Source organism: Chelonia mydas, chromosome 1 (assembly GCF_015237465.2).
Source record: "Chelonia mydas isolate rCheMyd1 chromosome 1, rCheMyd1.pri.v2, whole genome shotgun sequence".
NCBI classification, from domain to species: domain Eukaryota; kingdom Metazoa; phylum Chordata; order Testudines; family Cheloniidae; genus Chelonia; species Chelonia mydas.
The window spans coordinates 140,374,433-140,396,657 of record NC_057849.1 but is presented as its reverse complement, the minus strand read 5'-3'; the positions used below and the strand labels follow the sequence as shown (position 1 = coordinate 140,396,657).

The window sequence follows — 22,225 nt, the reverse complement described above, 5'->3', positions numbered from 1 at the left end:
AGGACTTCATCCTCAGTTCAAATCATGCAAATATAAGATTTTATTTCATTTCTCACAAATTTCACAACCAAGAAGCAGAAACAATGCTCTAGTAAGCAGAGAGAGCTAGTTAATGCTAAAATTCTCTGCTGTATGACAGTAAATTACACAATTATTCCCCAGATGTATGTTCCATGCATAGCTGGCATTCTGTCTGCAACCCGGTAAAGCAGACCTGAACACTTCACCGGCTAGAGTCCATGACAGCAAATGTCCCATGAACAAAACAGTATACGTGTATGAGGATAAACCTGAATATGTTACTGAATTTTAAATTTAAAGACTTGGCAGTTAAGACTAAAAAAAAGATGGAGAGGAGTTATTTTTCTCTCTCAAGTTATGCAGACAAAAAGGCTTCTTAAGAGTTGTAGCCCATAGCAACCCTGCAGCTTTGTGGAAGAGCTTCATAGAAGGGGGAGAGGGCGGGGGAGAACCCACCACCAAAGAAAGCGTGGCATTTTGATTATTTTGTGTGTGGTTACATAACTTTATTTATTCTAGTTATGTAATCCAATTCCTGCAGTTTGCCTTGTATATCACCCTTTCATCACTCCAGTATGGAAACACTGAAATGTTGCATTTTTAATGATAGGACTTACAGTGGTAGCTCAGAGCATAACAAAACTTTTCCCTAGCATATGATTGGCAGAGCTGTAGTCAAGGGTAAATATTACCTTTGCGTCTCCCCATGCATTGTACTAATTAGCTCTTCTAGCTGTTTTATAGAGAAAGGTAAACTGCAAAAGAAAAGAGTGGGGGTGGGGAGCAGATGAGGTTGTATTGGATTTATAAAGGCCCCATAGGTTCTAATTTTTTTCATTTTGTATTTTTGACATTGGCAGTGTAGTCTACCCTGTTCCTTCTGGAATATCATGGATTACAAAACTAGTGAGACTGATGTAACTATCAAGGATATGAAAAGTGACCAATGTGGAGGAGAGAGGATTGTTAACATCCATTTATTCCCACGGTTCGACATCCCACTTGTGATGAAATCCTTTAGATAAAGAATTAGGATCCCAAGATTTTCAATAAGGGCTCAAAAATATTCTATCCCAGTATTCCAGTCCAGTCCATCAAAAACAGGAAAGATGATGTAATAGCGATGTCAGAATAATGCAAACAAACAAAAATGTCAGTCTTTCTTCATATATCATGCATAATAAAGGAGCACAAACCCTTTGCAGGTCACCTTTACAAATGCAACTAACAGCAGTACAGGTTAAGTAAGCAACATAAAAGGGAACTGAGATTTGAAAGACACTACTCTTGAAAAGTAAGATGCGGAAACAGCACGCAAAACATTCTAAATCTACTTGCATGCTTTTTTTTTTTTTTGGGCTGCTGTAACATTGTACATAAAGACTGGGATTACATAAGACCCAAGAGTTAAGGAGTACTAGTGGCACCTTAGAGACTAACCAATTTATTTGAGCATAAGCTTTCGTGAGCTACAGTCTCTAAGGTGCCACAAGTACTCCTTTTCTTTTTGCGAATACAGACTAACACGGCTGCTACTCTGAAACTCAAGCGTTAGACATCCAAACCCCACTGAATAACTATTTTAGGCTCCTTTTGACCATCCCAGCCAAAATCAACACCTATTCAGTGGACTGGAATACTTCCTCTTCTAAAACTTTTGTTTTAGAGTAGGGTTGGCAAGAGATTAAAAAAATTAATTGCAATTAATCGCACTGTTAAATCATAATAGAATACCATTTATTTCAATATTTGTGGATGTTTTCTACATTTTCAAATATATTGATTTCAATTACAACACAGAAAACAAAGTGTGCAGTGCTCAGTTTATTTTTGATTACAAATATTTGCACTGTAAAAAACAAAAGAAATAGTATTTTTCAATTCCCCCATGGCAAGTACTGTAGTGCAATCTCTTTACCATGAAATTTGACTTTACAAATGTAGAATTATGTAAAAAAAAAAAACCAAACAACCCTGCATTCAAAAATAAAACAATGTTAAACTTTAGAGCCTACAAGTCCACTCAGTCCTACTTCTTGGTCAGCCAATCAAGTTTGTTTACATTTGCAGGAGATAATGCTGCCTGCTTCTTGTTTACAAGGTCACCTGAAAGTGAGAACAGGCATTCGCATGGCACTGTTGTAGACAGCATCACAAGATATTTTCATGCCAAATGCCCTAAAGATTCATATGTCCCTTCATGCTTCAACCACCCTTCCAGAGGTCATGCCTCCATGACGATGACCGTTTTTTATCGATAACGATCCAAAGCAGTGTGGGATGACGCATGTTCATTTTCATCATCTGAGTCAGACGCCACCACCAGAAGGTTCGGTGGTTTGGGTTCTGTAGTTTCCGCATCAGAGTGTTGCTCTTTTAAGACTTCTGAAAGCATGCTCCACACCTTGTCCCTCTCAGATTTTGGAAGGCACTTCAGATTTCTAAACCTTGGTTTGAGTGCTGTAGCTATCATTAGAAATCTCACATTGGTACCTTCTTTGCGTTTTGTCAAAACTGCCATGAAAGTGGTCTCAAAACAAACATGTGCTGGTCATCAGCCGAGACTGCTAGAACATGACATATATGGCAGAATGCGGGTAAAACACAGAGCAGGGGACATACTGTTCTCCCCCAAGGAGTTCAGTCACAAATTTAATTAACATATTTTTTTAATGCGCATCATCAGCATGGAAGCCTGTCCTCTGGAATGATGGACGAAGCATGAAGGGACATACGAATGTTTAGTATATCTGGCATGTAAATACCTTGTAATGCTGGCTACAAAAGTTCCATGTGAACACTTGTTCTCACTTTCTGGTGACATTGTAAATAATAACCAGGCACCATTATGTCCCATAAATGTAAACAAACTTGTTTGTCTTGGTGATTGGCTGAACAAGAAGTAGGATTGAGTGGACTTGTAGGCTCTAAAGTTTTACATTGTTTTGTTTTTAAGTGCAGTTATGTAATTGAGACAGGATGCTAGGCAGGCACCCTTGAGCTACCCTGTTATGCCAGCTCCCATTAAGGGAGGTAAATTGCAGCTGGCTAGAGAAACCTCTACCTGACAAAAGGGAAGTAGAGTAACAGCCGTGTTAGTCTGTATTTGTAAAAAGAAAAGGAGTACTTGTGGCACCTTAGAGACTAACCAGTTTATTTGAGCATGAGCTTTCGTGAGCTACAGCTCACTTCATCGGATGCATAGCATATCGTGGAAACAGTTTCCACGATATGCTATGCATCCGATGAAGTGAGCTGTAGCTCACGAAAGCTCATGCTCAAATGAACTGGTTAGTCTCTAAGGTGCCACAAGTACTCCTTTTCTTTTTAAAAGGGAAGTAGCTGCCAGCCTAATTAGCGTGGGGCTATATAATGTCCCAGAGGAAGGAAGCCAGAAAGTGGTAGCTCTTCCTTCCTGGCCTGCAGCAACTGAGAAGTTCCTAAGGCTGAAACCCCCATGCTGTGTGTGGTAAGAAGGCAGTGGGATTGCACACTGTAAATAAACTGCACTGGTGATTGTTGAACCTGAGGGTCTCCTCGGAGTGGTTTTTGAATTCAGCAGAGACAGGAACAAAGGGGGCCCTGCTACACCCTGAGACATTAACAAAGCAACCCTCCCCTCCCCCACACATTTGTAAATTTCACTTTCATGGTAAAGAGATTGCACTACAGTACTTGTATGATGTGAATTGAAATACTATTTCTTTTATCATTTTTAGTGTAAATATTGGCCATCAAAAATATCAAGTGAGTATTGTACACTTTGTATTCTGTGTTGTAATCAAAATCAATATATTTGAAAATGTAGAAAAACATCCAAAATATTTAATAAATTTCACTTGGTATTCTATTGTTTAACTGTGCAATTTAAAGTGCAATTAATCACCATTAGAGTTTATTGTGTGTGTTAACAGCAATTAATCAGAAGCCATACTTTAGAGTAGTTATTTGCATGTACACCACACATGCTGTGGTATGTTATGAGTACTCAATTTTTAAGAGCAAGCAGTCAAATTCAGAAGTTCATTACATTTATTTAAACTACATCTAGTGTCACTGAACTCTATTAATAAAGGAATTTTTAATTGTGGCCTTAATTTTCTAGAAGTCCAGGCTAGGTTTGTATTTCTTTTAAAAAAAGATTTAACTAGTCCCAAACACTTATTACATTAAAGAAATAAGTGATTGCAATACAAGAAGAAAGTTCTCATTAGACTGAAATGCTGGAGGAGCTATTTAAATGCAAATACCTTTTTAAATCTTTCATCAGATAAATGGAATCACTAAACAAAACTTATGTTTATTTTGACTTGCCATTCCTGAGGGACAAGGCTGTTACAAAAGTTACCTAGCTACAAGAGAATGAGGTGGGTCTTTGTACTGCAGTTCAGTGAGATGATTCTGGTCCCAAAACCACTTACACAGAAGGTCTAATTGTATACTCAAAAGTTGTATTGGTATAACTTTTGGTGAGGGTTTTTTTTTTTTTTTAAGTCAATCTACCAGCACAAGCCCTAGTGGGGAGACAGTTATACTGGTACAACATATTCCCATTCCTGTACAGGGTTAAGCTAATCAGTGTAACCACCTCTATAGAGTTTTACTGAATTAACTATGCTGGTAAAACCCTTCTAATGTAGATAAGGCTCCAGTAGTGAGGTTGATAGTTTTGTACTTCAGCCAGTCCAAGCACCATTCAGATATAATGAAAACAAGTCGAAGTTACTTTAACTATAATCCTGGCGTGTTGCTTTCATTATGACCCTCACTTCCTTCTGCTTGCCTGTTGAGGTATAGAGTCCAGCTCATTTTATGAAAATCACAAGTTCCCCCCCCCTTAAAATTGTTATACTACAGAACAGCTGCATAAGTAGGATAACGATCTTTGGGCATTTGTTGCCCTATGCACAAATAATTTTGTTCATGTTTTGGTATCTTTCGAACAACTTCTTTAAAAAGGACAGCAGTTACAAGTAACCCCACCACCTGTTCTTGTGTTTGAATTGGTTTTAATACGAATTTAGTTAAAGCTGGTACAAAATGCTCACAAATACTCTTCAGTCAATTTAAACGTGATTTATTGACTTAAGTTGGAAGGGAATCCAAGTTAAAACAGTATAAACCAGATTTGAATTGATGTGTCCACAGAGGGGTTTTATACCATCCAACTAAATGAATTAAAAGCCAATTCTAGTTTAACAAATGCAATCTGTATTTTAGATAAGGCCTCTTTACCTACTGATATTAACAGTATTGCCTCTAATTACTTTAAATATAAGAGACAGAAAGCTTCAGACCTCCATATTAGCCCCCCCGCCCTTTTTTTGTTTTTTCATTTGGGGGAAAAGTGGTTTTGAAAAATGCAGATACAAGATCCTAAATTGGAAGGGTGGACAGACATGTAGTTGCTGGTAGCTACATTAGTTGCCAGAAAAACTCTTTCAAGTCCTTGTGATGCTGATAGGCAGTGGTTATTTATTGCTGCAGGAAATAAAGTGACCAAATGAAGGCCACTTTACTTGTAAGAATTCAACCACACTACACTAATGCCATTCAAGTGAAAATACTATACTTTATTTTATAAAAGGAAATTAAAACAAAAACCCTGCCAGTGTGTACACTGTACACATTTGAATGACACTCACAACAATGAAGTTTTATTCAATATACATTGAAAGATCACTAGCCCACACTGGTGAAGGATGATGTTTACATGCAAATAAATTGGACTTCACAGATGTCACTTCCTGTAAAATTGATGTTTCAAGTCCAGATGACAGCAACAATTATACTACAATAGCCCTGGTATGGAGCTTTTGAATTAGTGTCCATACTATTTATTCCACTACAAACTGTATAGAAAGCAAGGCAAGAGTTTATTCAGAGTATGATTCATAGATAAGATTTGTCATTTGCCGGAATAATTCCTCACTCTTCAGTTGCCATTTTCAACAGATGTTCTTTGTCAATTCTGAAGAGCCTCCATCCTTCCTCAGTGGACAGATCAGAAGCACCTCTTCTCTTGTAGAACCTGATCGAAGGTTCGTTCCATTCTGCGACTACAAAGTGCATGCTGCTACAGCGGCATTTGAGAGCAACCTATGAACATGTAACCAGTATACTGATTAGGTATATAGCAATCTTATTTGTTGTGTACACAAATCTATCCTTCCAATCACTATTGACAGGCAAGAGTCCTCAACAATATGATTTATTCTGAAGTGGACACCACTACTAAAATGTTTGCAGCTGTTTTAAATATAGCAGTTTCCCCCTTTGTCCCTATCACAATTCTGATTTTATGAAGAATCAGATACTAAGTCACTAGAAGTTCACAAAATCTGATAAGCCTGTCCCATAAGTCCATATATCCACTTTACTAGGGCAACTGAATCACTCACTTTCAAGTACTGTTAAAGGGTAATAATTCAGACAACTGATAAACAGACTTCCTTCTCTGCTGTTGTCTCATGCTAAAAATCTAATGGAGAAAGAAAAAACTACTTACCTGACTCAGATTCTTCAGAATTTCTGAGCCAATGCCAAGTCCTAAAAAGTCAAGAAATGTTAGTTGTAATTTTTAAAACACATATACAATAAACAATACGTTTAAAAGCTATTCCTTAGAACATACCTCTGAACTTTGGCATTACAAAGAAATCTTCAAGGTACAGCAGTTTTCCAATCCATGGATCATAAGTGAAGTAGTACATGGCAAAACCCACAATAAGATGTCCTGTAACAAAGGATTACATTACATCCGCAAAAAACAAAACAAAACAAAACAAAAACCCTTTTTTTGAAAGGCAACAAGATTAGTACATTTCAACTTACATGCATATAACCTAAACACCTAGGTTTGCTTTCCTGTACATGCAACTATTAACTGTTAAAAGCCTGATTTAAGAATGGAAGTTTGCAATAAGCATATTGAGGTGCAGGTAAAATAGGAATTCTGATAGCTTGAGATCTGTGTTGTGGAATGAAGATTATCCTGGTTCCTTGAAGGCAGTGTTTACAGTTATAGTAAACAAACAACAACTAAGGCTTTCTGCTACACGCACAGTATACATACCCTACTGATTTATCAGTATGTCCACTTTGGATTGTAAATTGGTTTACATTTTACACGGCAGTTCAGAATATGGTGGCAGTTAACTCAATTCTGCTTTCTTAAAAATCAGAACACAACACTAATAGTAGAATCTAAAAACACACACCTTTAAGTCTGTCTTCCAATTAATTTTTCTCAAAAATTGCTCAGTGGGAAAACCAGGAGTGCTCACAAGCAGCCATTAGTTAACATAATGGCACTGCCTCAACTGTGTTCCCACTGATAAAGTGGTAGTCTGTCTCCTTTATCCTGGGCACCAGAAAGATATCTACTTTGGCCCACGGCTTTCCTTGTTTGCTTGAAACAACTCTGTGGCTTACCCTGTAAGAGGAGCCAACTGGTCAGTGCAAAACTGGTACCCTCTTCCAACATCATCCCACTCAGTCCTAAAACTTGAGAATTCAAATCATGTTGTTAGCCATAATGCTTTGCACATACTCATACGAAGAGTGTGCATTCAGAATTTCTGATCTACCGTGTGTTTTTTGGTAAATGCTTGGGAATAGTACTTGTCCCTGTTAGACCTTACCTCATGTATCATGATCATCTACTTTATTGTGTAACGGATCTTTTAGTTACCTCCCCGCCCATCCATGTACACGGAAGGGCCATGTACATGGCGAAGCTAGAGACTGTAACCTGAAGATTGGGGACAAATTAAAGAAAAAATGTGATTCAACAGGATTACATTAAGGTAAATTAGGGTCAAACAAGAACAACCATTTAATGAAATGGAATTACAGTACCATATATATTATACCTGGTCTCCAGGATGGTTGATCACATTAGAAAAACATGATTCTTCTATTTCAATAGTTGTATTTCAGTTCTTTCTTCTTACCCAAGTTCACAGCTGGAGCTTTATGTATAATCAGTAGCTTTAAATAATGCGTTATGTACATCCTGTGCATTTCTGATTCTAAAAACGTAGCAGGAAGTCTTACCTTCAGCTGTCCACTGTTCTTCGGGCACTTCTGCAACAAGACAGTGGTAGAAAGGATGGTCACCAAAGCCATCTTCAAGCAGATCTACAAGAGAACAATAAGCTGATACATATTATATATGAACTGTAGTAGGACTATCATCAAATCAAACGCACAGCAGCTAATTCGTTACCTTTTTCAGTTAGGACTACTTGATCCTCCATATCCTCATATTTAGCTAGTTCCTAAAAAAAAAAAACAGATTAAAAAAAACTAAGTATAGATACACAAATATATGTCCACGTCTAGAGGAGACATTTCCTACCCGAATGCGGTTTACACAAAGCAGCGCGGAGAGGAAGCCACTTGCCCTGTGCAGAGGGCGAAGAGCAAGCAGCCCGTTACAGGTGAACTGAACGCAAACAACTTGTTTTTGCCAAGTCGGCGGGGCAAAGGTGTCCTCCACGCTCCAGCGCTGAAGGGCTGGGCAGACAAACCCTGCTAGGGCTGGGCGGGGGGATGTTTCTATCCCCCGTGGCGCGACAAGTGCAAAGGTTCGGATTACAAGAATGACAAACTCTCCTCCCCCCGCCCCCGCGCCCGCCCCGCGCGCCGCCTCCCGCCCCCAATCAGCCTCCCGCTCCGCGCGCCCCCGCGCGCAGCCTCCGCCCCGCCCCCCCCCGCGCGCAGCCGGTTACCTTGATGAGGCGCAGCAAGTCGGGGCAGTCCTCGGGCCGCGCGCTACGGATGCGGAACGGAGCCATTTTCGGCGGCGCTTCCCCCTGCGGCCCCCCCGGCTGGCGAGTACCCGGTACGTGAACAGGAGCAGCAGCAGCTTGTTCATTCGTGTCCCCGGCGCGGCGGCTCAGTCAGGCTCCGAGCATGGCGTGGCGGCAAACCCAGCTCAACTACGCAGTCCCGGCTCCGCGCTGTGTGGAGGGGGCCACCCGGGTGGCCCGTATTTATCGGCAACAGGCCCCGCCTCCTCCGGCCCCTCCGCCAATGGCCCCACCCCCGCTCAGGCCCTCAGCCAATCACAGCGCTCCTGACCCAAGCATTACCTCACTCCTCCAGAAACTGAGGGCGCGGCGCGTGCGTCTCGCCAGCGTGAGGCCGGAGCGCGCGGCCGGCAGCGCCCCCTGGCGGGCTGAGGCTGCTGTTTTGCTCCAGGAGGGACGAGCTCTGCTTCAAGGACTCTGACTCCCTGACCCACAGAAACTTCAGCCCGAGGTTGGGCCCTGTGGCCTTTGGCCTGCGAGCTCCTGGGGGCAGGGACTCTCCCCCTGGGGTGTCAGGGAAATGCCCGCAAGGCAAACAACAGGGACTGCCCCAGGGCATGGGGCCACTAACTGCTGCAAAGAGTCCTGTGGCACCTTATACGCAAACAGACATATTGGAACATAAGCTTTTGTGGGTGAATACCCACTTCGTCAGCTGCATGGAGTGGAAAATTTCAGATGCAGGTATAAATATGCAAGCAAGAATCAGGCTAGGGTTAACAAGGTTAGTTCAATCAGGGAGGATGAGGCCCTCTTCTAGCAGTTGAGGTGTGAACACCAAGGGAGAAGAAACTGCTTGTGTAGTTGGCTAGCCATTCACAGTCTTTGTTTAATCCTGAGCTGATGGTGTCAGATTTGCACATGAACTGAAGCTCAGCAGTTTCTCTTTGAAGTCTGGTCCTGAAGGTTTTTTTGCTGCAGGATAGCTACCTTTAAATCTGCTATTGTGTGTCCAGGGAGGTTGAAGTGTTCTCCTACAGGTTTTTGTATATTGCCATTCCTAATATCTGATTTGTGTCCATTTATCCTTTTATATAGGGACTGTCCAGTTTGGCCGATGTACATAGCAGAGGGGCATTGCTGGCACGTGATGGCGTATATTACCTTGGTGGACGTGCAGGTGAATGAACCGGTGATGGCGTGGCTGATCTGGTTAGGTCCTGTGATGGTGTCACTGGTGTAGATATGTGGGCAGAGTTGGCATCGAGGTTTGTTGCATGGATTGGTTCCTGAGTTAACGTTACTATGGTGTGGTGTGTAGTTGCTGGTGAGAATATGCTTCGGGTTGGCAGGCTGTCTGTGGGCAAGGACTGGCCTGCCTCCCAAGGCCTGTGAAAGTGCGGGATCGTTGTCGAGGATGGCTTGTAGATCACTGATGATGCGTTGGAGAGGTTTTGGCTGAGGACTGTATGTGATGGCCAGTGGAGTTCTGTTGGTTTCTTTCTTGAGCTTGTCTTGCAGCAGCAGGCTTCTGGTTACACGTCTGGCTCTGTTGATCTGTTTCCTTATTTCCTCGTGTGGGTATTGTAGTTTTGAGAATGCTTGGTGAAGATCTTGGTCTCTGTCTGAGGAGTTGGAGCAAATGCGGTTGTTCCTCAGCGCTTGGCTGTAGACGATGGATCGTGTGGTGTGTCCGGGATGGAAGCTGGCGGCATGAAGGTAGGCATAGCGGTCAGTGGGTTTTCAGTATAGGGTGGTGTTAACGTGACCGTCACTTATTTGCACCGTTGTGTCGAGGAAGTGGACCTCCTGTGTAGATTGGTCCAGGCTGAGGTTGATGGTGGGTTGGAAGCTATTGAAATTGTGGTGGAATTCTTCCAGGGTTTCCTTCCCATGGGTCCAGATGATGAAGATGTCATCAATGTAACATAGGTAGAGAAAGGGCGTGAGTGGAGGAGAGCTGAGGAAGCGTTGTTCCAGGTCAGCCATAACAATGTTGGCATATTGTGGGGCCATGCGTGTGCCCATAGAGATGCCTCTGTTCTGGAGGTATATATTGTCACCAAATTTGAAATAATTGTGCATGAGGATAAAGTCACAGAGCTCAGCAACCAGTTTGCTGTGGCATCATCAGGGATACTGTTCCTGACAGCTTGTATTCCATCTGTGTGTGGGATGTTTGTGTACAGAACCTCCACATTCCTGGTGGCTAGGATGGTGTTTTCTAGAAGCTCACCAATGCATTGTAGTTTTCTCAGGAAATCAGTGGTGTCACAGAGATAGCTGGGAGTGCTGGTGGCGTAGGGTCTGAGTAGAGAGTCCACATATCCGGACAGTCCTTCAGTGCCAACATTTTTATGGCTGACCTGGAACAATTCCACCACGATTTCAATAGCTTCCATCCCACCATCAACCTCAGCCTGGACCAATCTACACGGGAGGTCCACTTCCTAAACACCAAAGTGAAAATAAGTGATGGTCGTGTTAACACCACCCTATACCGAAAACCCACCAACCGCTATGCCTACCTTCATGCCTCCAGCTTCCATCCTGGACACACCACATGATCCATCATCTACAGCCAAGCGCTGAGGAACAACCGCATTTGCTCCAACCCCTCAGAGAGAGACCAACTCCTACAAGATCTTCACCAAGAATTCTCAAAACTACGATACCCACATGAGGAAATAAGGAAACAGATCAACAGAGCCAGATAAGCTCTGCTGCTGCAAGATAAGCCCAAGAAAGAAACCAACAGAACTCCACTGGCCATCAGTTTGGCCCTCTGCTATGTACATCGGCCAAACTGGACAGTCCCTACGTAAAAGGATAAATGGACACAAATCAGATATTAGGAATGGCCATATAAAAAAAAACTGTAGGAGAACACTTCTATCTCACTGGACACACAATAGCAGATTTAAAGGTAGCCATCCTGCAGCAAAAAAACTTCAGGACGTCCCTGCTTCTCCTCCCAGTGCTTGCCACAACTGTTTTGCAGCATAACAAGCTGTGGGAGGTGGGAGGGGCGGAAATGTGGCATGCTCAGGGAGCAGGCAGGGAAAAGGCGGGGCCCGGCTGGGGATTTGGGGAAAGGAGTCCAGTGGGGGCAGGGAGGAAGCGGAGTAGGGGGGAGACTTTGGATAAGGGGTTGGAATGGGGATGGGGCAGGAGTGGAGTCGGGGCAAGGCCGAGTGGGGGGTTGAGCACCCACCGTCGCCAGGAGAAGTTGGCACCTATGCCCCATTCCACTGAAATATGCTGACTATGTGTTATTCCAGCTGTGATAAATGAGAGGGGGGACACCCAGCCAACCAGTTGGCTATGGAATCCCTCTTGGTGGTTGTTCTCTACTTGCTTTACCTGTAAAGGGTTAACAAGCTCACAAGTGAAAGAAAAGGAGTGGGCACCTGACCAAAAGAGCCAATGGAAGGGCTAGAACTTTTTAAAATTGGGGGAAAAACCCCCTTCCCTTTGTGTGGAGTTGTTCTCTGGGAAAGAGGGGAGCAGTTATGCTGTGAGAAGTTTTAAGCCAGGTATGAAAAACCATCAGATCATACCTAAAGATTGGTTTCAGAGTAACAGCCGTGTTAGTCTGTATTCGTAAAAAGAAAAGGAGTACTTGTGGCACCTTAGAGACTAACCAGTTTATTTGAGCATGAGCTTTCGTGAGCTACAGCTCACTTCATCGGATTCATGAAACAAAACTTCCTCCCACCCCACTCTCCTGCTGTTACCAGCAGGAGAGTGGGGTGGGAGGAAGTTTTGTTTCATGGTCTCTGTGTGTATATAATGTCTTCTGCAGTTTCCACGATATGCTATGCATCCGATGAAGTGAGCTGTAGCTCACGAAAGCTCATGCTCAAATGAACTGGTTAGTCTCTAAGGTGCCACAAGTACTCCTTTTCTTTTTACCTAAAGATTGCTTATCTGAAACCTCAGAAAAGTAAGTAAATTAGGGAATGTCTAGGAAGATGCGATTAGGGTTATTTCTTTTATTGGCTTGTGGACTTCTCTGTGCTAACCCCAAATGCTTTTGTTTGCTTGTAACCTTTAAGCTGAACCCCCAAGAAAGCTAATTTGGGTGCTTAATTTTTGGAATTGCTCTTTTAAAATCTAGCAATAGCCTGAGTTTTCAGATGTATTTTCTTTCTTTTTGTTTTTAATAAAATTTACCTTTTTTAAGGACAGGATTGGATTTTTGGTGTCCTAAGAGGTTTGTGCATATGTTGTTTAATTAGCTGAGGGCAACAGCTAATTTCCTTTGTTTTCTTTCTCAGCTCTTCCCCAGAGGGGGGCGGGTGAAAGAGCTTGGGGGTACCCCACAGGAAGGAATTCCCAAGTGTACCTTTCTGGATTCAAAAAAGGTGGGTTTTGCATTTGGGTGGTGGCATCTACCCATCCAAGGTCATACAGAAGCTGTAACCTTGGGAGTTTAATACAAGCCTGGAATGGCCAATATTAATTTTTAGAATCCTTGCAGGCCCCCACCTCTGCACTCCAAATGCCAGAGTGGGGAATCAGCCTTGACACCAGCTAACATGGTTTGTTTTCAAATTTAAAAAGGTTAAAAAAAACGTGCTGAAATGGTAGAAAGAGTTTTATGGGCCAGTGTATAGTACAAAATATAGAAAAGAGGAAACAAAAGGAAAATGATACACTAATACTTACGTCTCATAGCCTACACCCTATACTGATTAGTGGTAAACAAACACATATGTAGCTGGCTTGCTAGATCAATCAATTACAGGTAAAAATTCATTTCAGCAGAGGATCCAAACAAGAAAATTTTGTCTATATGTTAGCATGAAGGGCCCGTTTACTCTGGCCTTGCATAGGGGTGAAGGCAGTACTGGCCCTGAATTTGGAGCTAGGAAGATGACCCAACAACAGCCATTATGGAATGGATGTTGAAGGAATGAAGGGGAAAAAAAGTGGGAAGGAAAAATGTCATTAGACCTCTGTAAATTGGGCCCTGGAAAGTTCAGACAGTGCCCTCAAAGACAGAATGCTGATTGGTTACTGCTGCAGGCAGAGGTTACCTATTGTGAAATATAGTAGCATGGAAAAACAATGAGGACTTGAGTTGGGTAATGTATGACATAACTGTAAACGTATTCAGCTTTTCCTAGAAATGACTGTAATAGGGAGGAAGGATTTCATTTTTAACAACTTACTAAAATAAACAGGCAAACCCATATTGAGACCTGGCGTAAGCTGGGAAGTGATGCCTGCTTACATCAGGGCTGAATGTACTTGGAATATTTATTTGATCTTTACATTTATTTCATACACCATAGTATCTGAGCACCTTTGGTTGGTAAAAATACTCTCTGAAGAGTTTTAGTTTTCTAAAAAGTTGTAATATTTTGGCATAATTTGGTGCTGACATAAGTCCTAATTTTTTCCCCAGGGGTGCTCCTGCCCCGGAGACGGCGCCTATGCCCTAGACACTGCCAACACACTCTTATCAACCTCCTGGCTCCAGTCTGTACCCACGGCATTCCACTCTTCCCCCGTCACAGTCCAGCACTACGGACTCCCAATACCCACTGCACTCAACACCCATCCCTCTATAGTTTGGCCCTGCTGAAGCACAGTACCTGCTGCAGTACAGTACCTGCTGCACTGTAATCCAAGGGAGAAGGTTGGTTACGATACCTGGACATACACAAATCTTTAGCCATCCCTGGACCCCACCTCCTCCTGGGACTTTCCCTTCCCCCATCCCCCTCAGTGCTGATGTGTTTTTTTTTGTTTGACTCTCCTCTGGTTGTTGTTTTTTAATAAAAGAATTGTGTTGGTTTGAAAGCAATCTTTAGTCTATTAATTGAAAGAAAACAGAGTCCTGAAAAGCAACAGACAGTTATGTTAAACCTTCATATTGCATCGTCTGCACCAATCAGAATTCTCCTAGCATTACAAGCAGTGCACTCCCGAGCATAGCAACAAATATTAGTGGCTTTCAGCTTCAAATTGCTGCCTCAAGGTATCCCTGATCCTTATGGTCCCACGCTGTGCCCCTCTAATAGCCCTGGTCTCTGGCTATTCAAACTCAGCCTCCAGGTGCTGAGCCTCAGTGGTCCAGCCCTGAATTAAACTTTCATCCTTCCCTTCACAAATATTATGGAGCATACAGTACGCGGCTATAAGCATTGGAATATTGTCATCGGCCCGGTCCAGCTTCCCATATAGGCAGCACCAGTGGGCTTTTAAACGGCCAAAAGCATACTCAACAGTCATGCTGCACTTGCTCAGCCTATTGTTGAACCACTCCTTGCTGCTGTCAAGTTGCCCTGTGTATGGCTTCATAAGCCATGGCATTAAGGGGTAGGTGGGGTCTCCCAGGATCACAATGGGTATTTCAACTTCCCCTACAGTCATCTTCTGGTCCAGAAAGAAAGTCCCTGCTTGCAGATTCCTGAACAGGCCAGTGTTCTGAAAGATGCGTGCGTCATGCACCTTTCTGGAACAGCCTGTGTTAATGTCTGTGAAACGCCCACGGTGATCCACGAGCACCTGGAGAACCATTGAGAAATACCCCTTCGGATTAATGTACTCAGTGGCTAGGTGGTCTGGTGTCAGAATTGGAATATGCTTGCCATCTATCGTCCCTCCGCAGTTAGGGAAGCCCATTTGTGCAAAGCCATCGACAATGTCACACACGTTGCCCAGACTCACGGTCTTTCCGAGTAGGATGCGATTAATGGCCCTGCACACTTCCGTCAACAAAAGTCCAATGGTCGACTTTTCCACTCTGAACTGGTTAGCGACCGATCGGTAGCAGTCTGGAGTAGCCCGCTTCCACAGTGCAATTGCCATGCGCTTCTCCAATGGCAGAGCAGCTCTCATTCTTGTGTCCTTGTGCTGCAGGGCTGGGACGAGCTCATCACACAGTCCCATGAATGTGGCTTTCCTCATCTGAAAGTTCAGCAGCCGCTGCTCATCATCCCAGACGTGCATGACTATGTGATCCCACCACTCAGTGCTTGTTTCCCTAGCCCAAAAGCGGCGTTCCACTGTGGCCAGCACCTCCGTGAATGCCACAAGCAATCTTGTGTTGTAGCTACTACGCGTGGCAAGATCAATGTCAAACTCCTCTTGCCTTTGTAGTTTAAGGAATAACTCCACTGCCACTTGTGACGTGTTAGTGAGAGCAAGCAGCATGCTGGTCAACAGTGCGGGATCCATTCCTGCAGATCGAAGAGGCAGAGCTTGTTAGGGGGCTTATTCCTTCACCCACTTACTTCCCTGGTCCTTCTCACGTGAACAGAGAGCAACAATACCCGAAGTCCAAAGGTGCAAACAATTCGATGTTTATTAGGGTGTCCTTCCTTAGTGTCCCCGTTCCCAGCTCTGACACCACATAGACCTGTGTCCCTGTTCCCATTCCTGCCCTTAGCCAAACATGATTCCAATTTCCCCACCCCCATTCCCTGTTCCCATTTCCCCCTTTAGCAAAACATGATTCCAATTTCCCCACCCAATTCCTGATTGACTGCAGACTATATAGTAAAACTTGAGTTCTGCTTAGCTATACCTTAACCAATCATTTTACTGAAATTTAACTAACCAATCCTAACATATTGTAACATGATTATGTAACCAATTATATCCCACCACCTTAATTAGTTTACACCCAGCAAAATTAATTATACAGCGGACAGAAACAATCACAGAACCAGACAGAGATTATACAGACAAACAATGGCAAAGTGGGAACTATAATGACAAAACAATACAGAAGTTAGGATTTCACATCCCAGCTACTGATAAGTGAGTTCTTGCCAGACAGGATGCTATCAAACTAAGTTTCCTTTTACATCTTCTAGGCACTTCCCTTTCTCTGGAGGCGACAGGCATTATCAGGACAGGATTGTATTCCTAACAGCCCAATAGCACCTTATTTCAATGTGACTAGGTTGGAATGTGAGGATGTGACCGGCCACCTCCCAGCTTATGGCTGCCTCTGTTGCTTAGCCAGAGATCTTAGCCTAAGAACAGGGCCTCAGACTGTCACAGTAAGAGAAGGACCTTACACTGGCAGACACTGATTTTGATTCTTTCTTTCATATCTCTAACTAGTCAAGTGATAAGAATACACCTACATTCTTAGAGTATAGGCCTTTACAGACAGGCCTGAATATCTATATCCTAACAGAGCTCACAGTACACAAACTGTTGAAAGATGGAGCCAAATGCAGATGGAAGCACAGGGATTGCTGGGATGCGAAGCAATGCATCACAGGGCATTGGGACAGGATCTAGGATGCCCCGCGACCCCCTCCGTCTTCCCACAACTCTTAGTGGCAGAAGAGGAAGAGATGCTCTGTGGGATAGCTGCCCAGAGTGCACTGCTTCAAATACCACTGCAAGTGTGAACATGCTATTGTGCAGGTAGCTGACAGTGTGAACACACAACAGCGGTTTCCCTTCAGTACTCTCTGAATGGCGCAGTAATTCTGCAGTGTAGATACCTTGAGAGTCTTGTATAATAAAACTGTCTACTATTCCCTAAACTGGAAATAAAAGGGGCAGCTTTTCAGGCACTGGCTTCCATTTTTGTAACCACAATTCTCTGGGGATACAACTTACGTCAGTAGTGTCAGGAACCATGGAACTGAGTTTCCTCAACAAAGCCTGGGGCTAGCCAGTTTAGCCTTTAGGCAGGTTAATGAGCCCAGCTGGGCTTCAGCAAAACTGCCAGATTGGCTGGCCTGCTTGATTGGCTAAAAGGAGCCTACAGGTCTGGATTTAAGCTCAGCAGCACCAATACCAATGTGTTTTCAGCTGTTCAGTGCTTATGTCTACAGCTGTGAGTGGGCCTGGCCCCATTTTAGTCTGTCCTAGCCAGCCCTCCCTCCTTGCTTGCTTCTGGCTCTGGTCACTGCATTTGGCTCTTGGCTTGATTCCTATTTCTTGACTCTGTCTCTAACCCCTAGGTCAGAGCACCCACACCCTGGCCTTGACAAGTAGAGCCCCAATCCTGCTAATTACTATGAATGACTAGATGCTTTGCTTGTCCTAAATACTTTGCTAGATTGGGGCATTAAACTGTTAAGTACCTGATTATTTTCACAAATCACCTAGTGTGAGTGCAAATAATGGGTAAAAAAAAGGTTGAAAAGCGGCCTCCAAGTGCAAACAAGGCTTCTGATATTTTTTTTGCCCATATTTTTGTGCACAACTAATGTGCCTTTGGCTCCAATGAGATACTTAAATCAATGGGAATTGTCAGAGCTCAGCATCTCTCAGACACAGGTCCTTAGTAGTTTCAATAACTTATTTGAAATGTGTACAGGAGCTTAAGGGTAGGATCCACTAGGGGACTTAGGCAGTACAATGCTGTGTGTCAGGTGCGCCTAGAGAATCACAGGAACAAAACTGTGATCTACAAAGCCTGAGTTAGGCTCCTGTACAGTACAATGAATGGGGAGACATAGGTGCCTCAGAATGCGGTCCACAAAAGCCAGCATACTAGGTGGGGAGCCATAGGTGATTCAGGACTGGAACACCCATGGAAAAAAATTAGTGGGTGCTTAGCACCCACTGGCAGCCATTCCCTCCTGCCTGCAGGTGGCCCCACCGATCAACTTCTCCCCCTCCCTCCCAGTGCCTCCGACCCACAACAATCAGCTGTTTCGCGGTTGTGCAGGAGGCTCTTGGAGGAAGGGGGAGAAGCGGGGACGGGGCGTGCTCAGGGGAGGGGGTGGAACTGGGCAGGAAGGGATGGGGACTTGGGAGAAAGTGTGAGGTGGGGCGGGGCCTGAGGTGGCGTGAGGGCAGGAACAGGTGGGGGCAGAGGCCTGGGGTTGAGCATCCCCTGGACCCAGCAGAAGCCAGTACCTATGCGGGGAGCTGCCTAAGATAGCCAATGGAAGATGCTGAGAGGCTAAGCCCTGCCCCATCTTGGAGACAGGCACTCACTGGGCTGCAGAGAGGCACCTAGTTCTGCTTAGCAATCCATGAACGGAACCCACCACATGAAGGCAGGCCGCTTAGGCGTTTTTGTGGGAAAGAGTTAGGCAGCTGTCTCGCTTCACACAGAATGACCAAACATGGCTCCCACCTTGTAACTTTTAGCCCACTGGTTACAACACTTGCCTGGGATGTGAGAGACCAGGTTAAATTCTCTGCTATCTGGTAGAGGGAGAGAAAAGATTTGAACAGGGGTCTTCCACCTCATAGGTAGGTGTGCTAACCACTGAGCTACAGGATATTCTGATGTGGGGCTCCCTCAGTCTCTTCTGTTGAAGCTGCTCCACTGTGCCTAAATTGTTAACTAGCCATTGGGCTAGAGAAAGAGGGACTGACTCTGTAGTTGCCTGATGATTCAGGTAATCGCTTGGGTGGTGGGAGATCTTGGGTCCAGTCCCCCTATTTCACTCTGTCATTATTTATTCACAGTAGAACAGCTTAAACGGGAGACACTGAGGGCACCCCACATCAGCATTTCCCATAGCCCAGTCATAAGAGCACTCACCTGTGGTGGGGAACCTATGTTCAAACACTTTCTCCCCGGATTGCCTGAGAGGCGGGGGAGGGGAATTGAACCTGGGTCTCCCACATCCTGAGTGCTCTAACCACTGGATTAAAAATATAAAGTAGGTAGTACCATCTCCTTCTCTGAGTAGACCCTGAATGGAACCCAATCCAGTAGGCAAACTCAGAGGCTGCCTTCTAAATTAGGCCCTGCACATGATATAGGTGGTCAAACGCCTGTCTTCTCCTGGTTTGTGATTTGCTCCGGGTCTTAATAAGCGGGAGATAAGTGTTTGGACATCTAGAGGAAGGAGGAGTGTGGATGCTCAGAGGCAGAAACTTAGGCACTGAGAAAGCTTTTATCCTGACAACTTAGGCTATGTGTTTAGGCACGTACAGGGTTCGGGGAAGTTGTGTGGCTAGCAGTGGAGCCAAAACTGGGTGCCTAAGTTTTGGGCTATTTCTCAACAGGAAGGTTTGGCCAGCTTGAAGAAAACACAATTTACAGAGAACCCAGGATAGACGGAAGCTAATAATTGATTCAAAACACTTATGGACGTGCAGCCATGCACAGGCACACACAGAGTCTGCGCTAACCAGTCGGGATTTCTGGCTCGCTCCCCACCTCTCGTTTGTCATGAGGGGCCATATGTTTTCACACCTGGCACCCAGTTCTGTACAGCTACATTGTACTCATGACTGGAGGATAGATCCATCAATGGCAATTAGCCAAAAGGTGGCTAGAGACGTAACCCTTCGCTCTGGGCATCCCTAAACTTCCAACTGCTGGAAGAGGGGGGTGGACAACAGCAGAGGGATCTCTTGATAATTGCCCTTGTTCTGTTCACGCCCTCTGAGGCACCAGCTGCTGCTAGACACCATACTAGGCTAGATGGACCATTGGTCTGACTCAGTATGGCCCTTCTTCCTTCGTTGCTCGCCCCAGATGAGCTGGTTTTTAAGTGCGTGCTGAGGAACGGAGGGAGGGGAACAAACAAAAGAGCAGGAAGGAGGAGGATGCAGGGCTCACTGGGGGCAGGCTCCGTTTGTCGCCAGCCGGGTTAACAAGGACACCACGGCCGCGTACGGCGAGCGGGGGGGAGGACGCAGGTGCCAGCTGGGCAGAGCCTTCCAGGCACAGGAGCGGAGCCTGAGGGGCACGCGCCGGGGAACCGGCGGCCAGCGCCCGCCAGCGCGCGCGCGAGGCCGCCAGCGATGGGGGACCCGAGGCCAGGGCACAGCGCGGGGCGGAAGGAACCACCTCGGCACGGAGCGGGAGGGGGGCAGACGGAAGGAACCATAAACAGACACAAGGATTCGGCGGCTCTCTGCGCCGGGGGCGCTGCGGCGCGTCTATGGTGCTGGAGGACTGAGGTCTCGCCCCGGGACGGCGGTTCTTGGCGCTCGGCGGCAGGATGCTGGCCCGCGGGTGAGGGCCCAGAGCCGGGCCGGGGCCGGGGCCGGGGCCGGGGGGAGGACGAGCTGCTCCAGGGCCACAGGCCGCTCCCCCCGCCCCGGGGCTCGGCAGGGGGCCGAGCGCGGCCTGTGCTGGGCGCCCGGGGCCGGGCAGCGGAGCCCCCCGGGGAGCGGCGCCGCTCTCTGGCCCCTGGGTGCCCGTAGGGAGCCCCCGGGCTGCCGCTCTGTTGCGCGGGGGGCACCCGCGGCCCGTTGGCGGCGCTGGCGCCGGAGCCCGAGGGCGGAGCCGGGTAACGGGGCTGCAGAGGGAGCCGCCTTAGCCGGCGCTCGGGCACAGTTCGGGGGCGCTCCTGCGCCCGCCTGGTTGTACCGTGCCGCGTCCCTGTGTGGGGGGCGGTCCCTGGTCTCCGGTCCCCAGGCCACGCTGCTTCATGTGAAAAAATCAAAAAGTAAAATTTATCCCCCCCCCTCCCCCCACTTGTAAATTCCGGATGCTCCGCTGACGTTTGTGCTGCACGGATCGGCTGTCAACATCCCAGCGGTGCACTAGCGAGCTTTACTCTGCAGCTCTCGTGTAAAGGGCACGACGCGGTTCAACTACACAGACCTGATTCTTGCACGGTGATTCGGCAGCATTTTACAGATCGCTACACAGTGCACGAGGCAGTGAAGAATCAGGCTACATAGATATTAAACTAGCTGCTTTACAAATAATTCATTAAATAATTCAACTTGAAAAATGCATTTTTTTTGCCATTAATGCTAGTTGCTTTTTTTTTTATTATTATTTCACTCATCTTAGATCATGAAAATTGAAGAGTGTACTGTCGTTTCCAGTATTTAACTTAATTTTGCAGTTCTGGACTATCATAAAGCTGTACTCCTTCAGTTGAAAAACACTGTAGAGGAATGTTTAAATCCAAGCAAGATGTTTTACCTGAAATGCAAACAAACCAAACAGGCAGATTTTGAATCCTTTTCTAGTAATGCTTGGGGCTAAATTCTGCCCGAATTTATACCCTGTTCAACTCTAGTGATGCCAATGGGCTGAGCCTGTACATAGTGTCAGTGAGGCCAGAATATGGTCTTGAATGTTATAACATTTTTTTCCTCCTAAAATACTTGCCATTGTACTTTAAAATCCTGTAGAAATGTGAACTGAGTTAAGCAACAGATCACCTGTGGACTGTGCTGAAAGAAGTGTCTATTGGAGTCAGAGGCTGTTTCTGCAGTAGGGGATGTTAAAAGAAAGTTTCCACCATTACCACTGGGGCAATTCTTAGTGCAGATGAGATTTAGTGCAGTGGTCCCCAAACCTTTTATATCTCACCCCCCCCCCCCACCCATGTCCATGCCCCCCTGGGACTCATGGTCGGGAGCTGGGGCCACGGTTGTGGCCAGGGGCTGAGGCTGGGGCTGGAGCTGCGGCCTGGCCGGGAGCCAGGGGCAACAACTGGGGTGGGGGTGGGGCTGGGGCTGGGAGCGGGGCCAGGTGTGGAACTAGGCCTGGCTGCGGTCGGGGGCCAGGGCTGGGAGTGGAGTCGAGGTCT

General features: G+C 45.6%; 2 protein-coding genes and 1 long non-coding RNA gene across 9 annotated transcripts in view; 2 read left to right on the top strand and 1 right to left on the bottom strand.

Moving 5' to 3' along the window:
- Positions 1-5,573: 5,573 nt before the first annotated feature.
- Positions 5,574-9,039, bottom strand: SAT1 (spermidine/spermine N1-acetyltransferase 1). Of its 2 annotated transcripts, none has more exons than XM_043537991.1 (6): positions 8,757-9,039; positions 8,252-8,303; positions 8,080-8,181; positions 6,656-6,757; positions 6,530-6,570; positions 5,574-6,120 (listed from the first exon to the last, which is right to left on the bottom strand). In XM_043537991.1, exons 1-6 carry the CDS (start codon positions 8,820-8,822, stop codon positions 5,950-5,952), a joined length of 534 nt encoding a protein of 177 aa, XP_043393926.1. In that variant the 5' UTR covers positions 8,823-9,039; the 3' UTR covers positions 5,574-5,949. The 2 variants fall into 2 exon arrangements, with proteins under 2 accessions (XP_043393926.1, XP_037757678.1); XM_037901750.2 differs by having other exon boundaries at positions 8,080-8,163.
- Positions 9,040-9,896: 857 nt separating this feature from the next.
- LOC122464039 lies at positions 9,897-14,687 on the top strand. The gene is made up of 3 exons (XR_006287881.1): positions 9,897-9,957; positions 13,058-13,144; positions 14,191-14,687. It is a non-coding gene; the product is annotated as an uncharacterized LOC122464039 (long non-coding RNA).
- A 5,658-nt stretch (positions 14,688-20,345) lies between these two features.
- The window catches only part of ACOT9 (acyl-CoA thioesterase 9), a 41,945-nt gene continuing 40,065 nt past the window's right edge, over positions 20,346-22,225 (top strand). For 2 of the 6 annotated variants that reach the window (XM_043537980.1, XM_043537979.1), the window contains exon 1: positions 20,346-20,688. In XM_043537980.1, the coding sequence (XP_043393915.1) occupies positions 20,675-20,688 (14 nt within the window). In that variant the 5' untranslated portion in view covers positions 20,346-20,674. Of the gene's footprint in view, positions 20,689-20,989; positions 21,297-22,225 lie in introns of those variants that run through there. The other 4 variants (XM_027832689.3, XM_027832687.3, XM_043537983.1 and 1 more) reach the window with 3 other exon arrangements.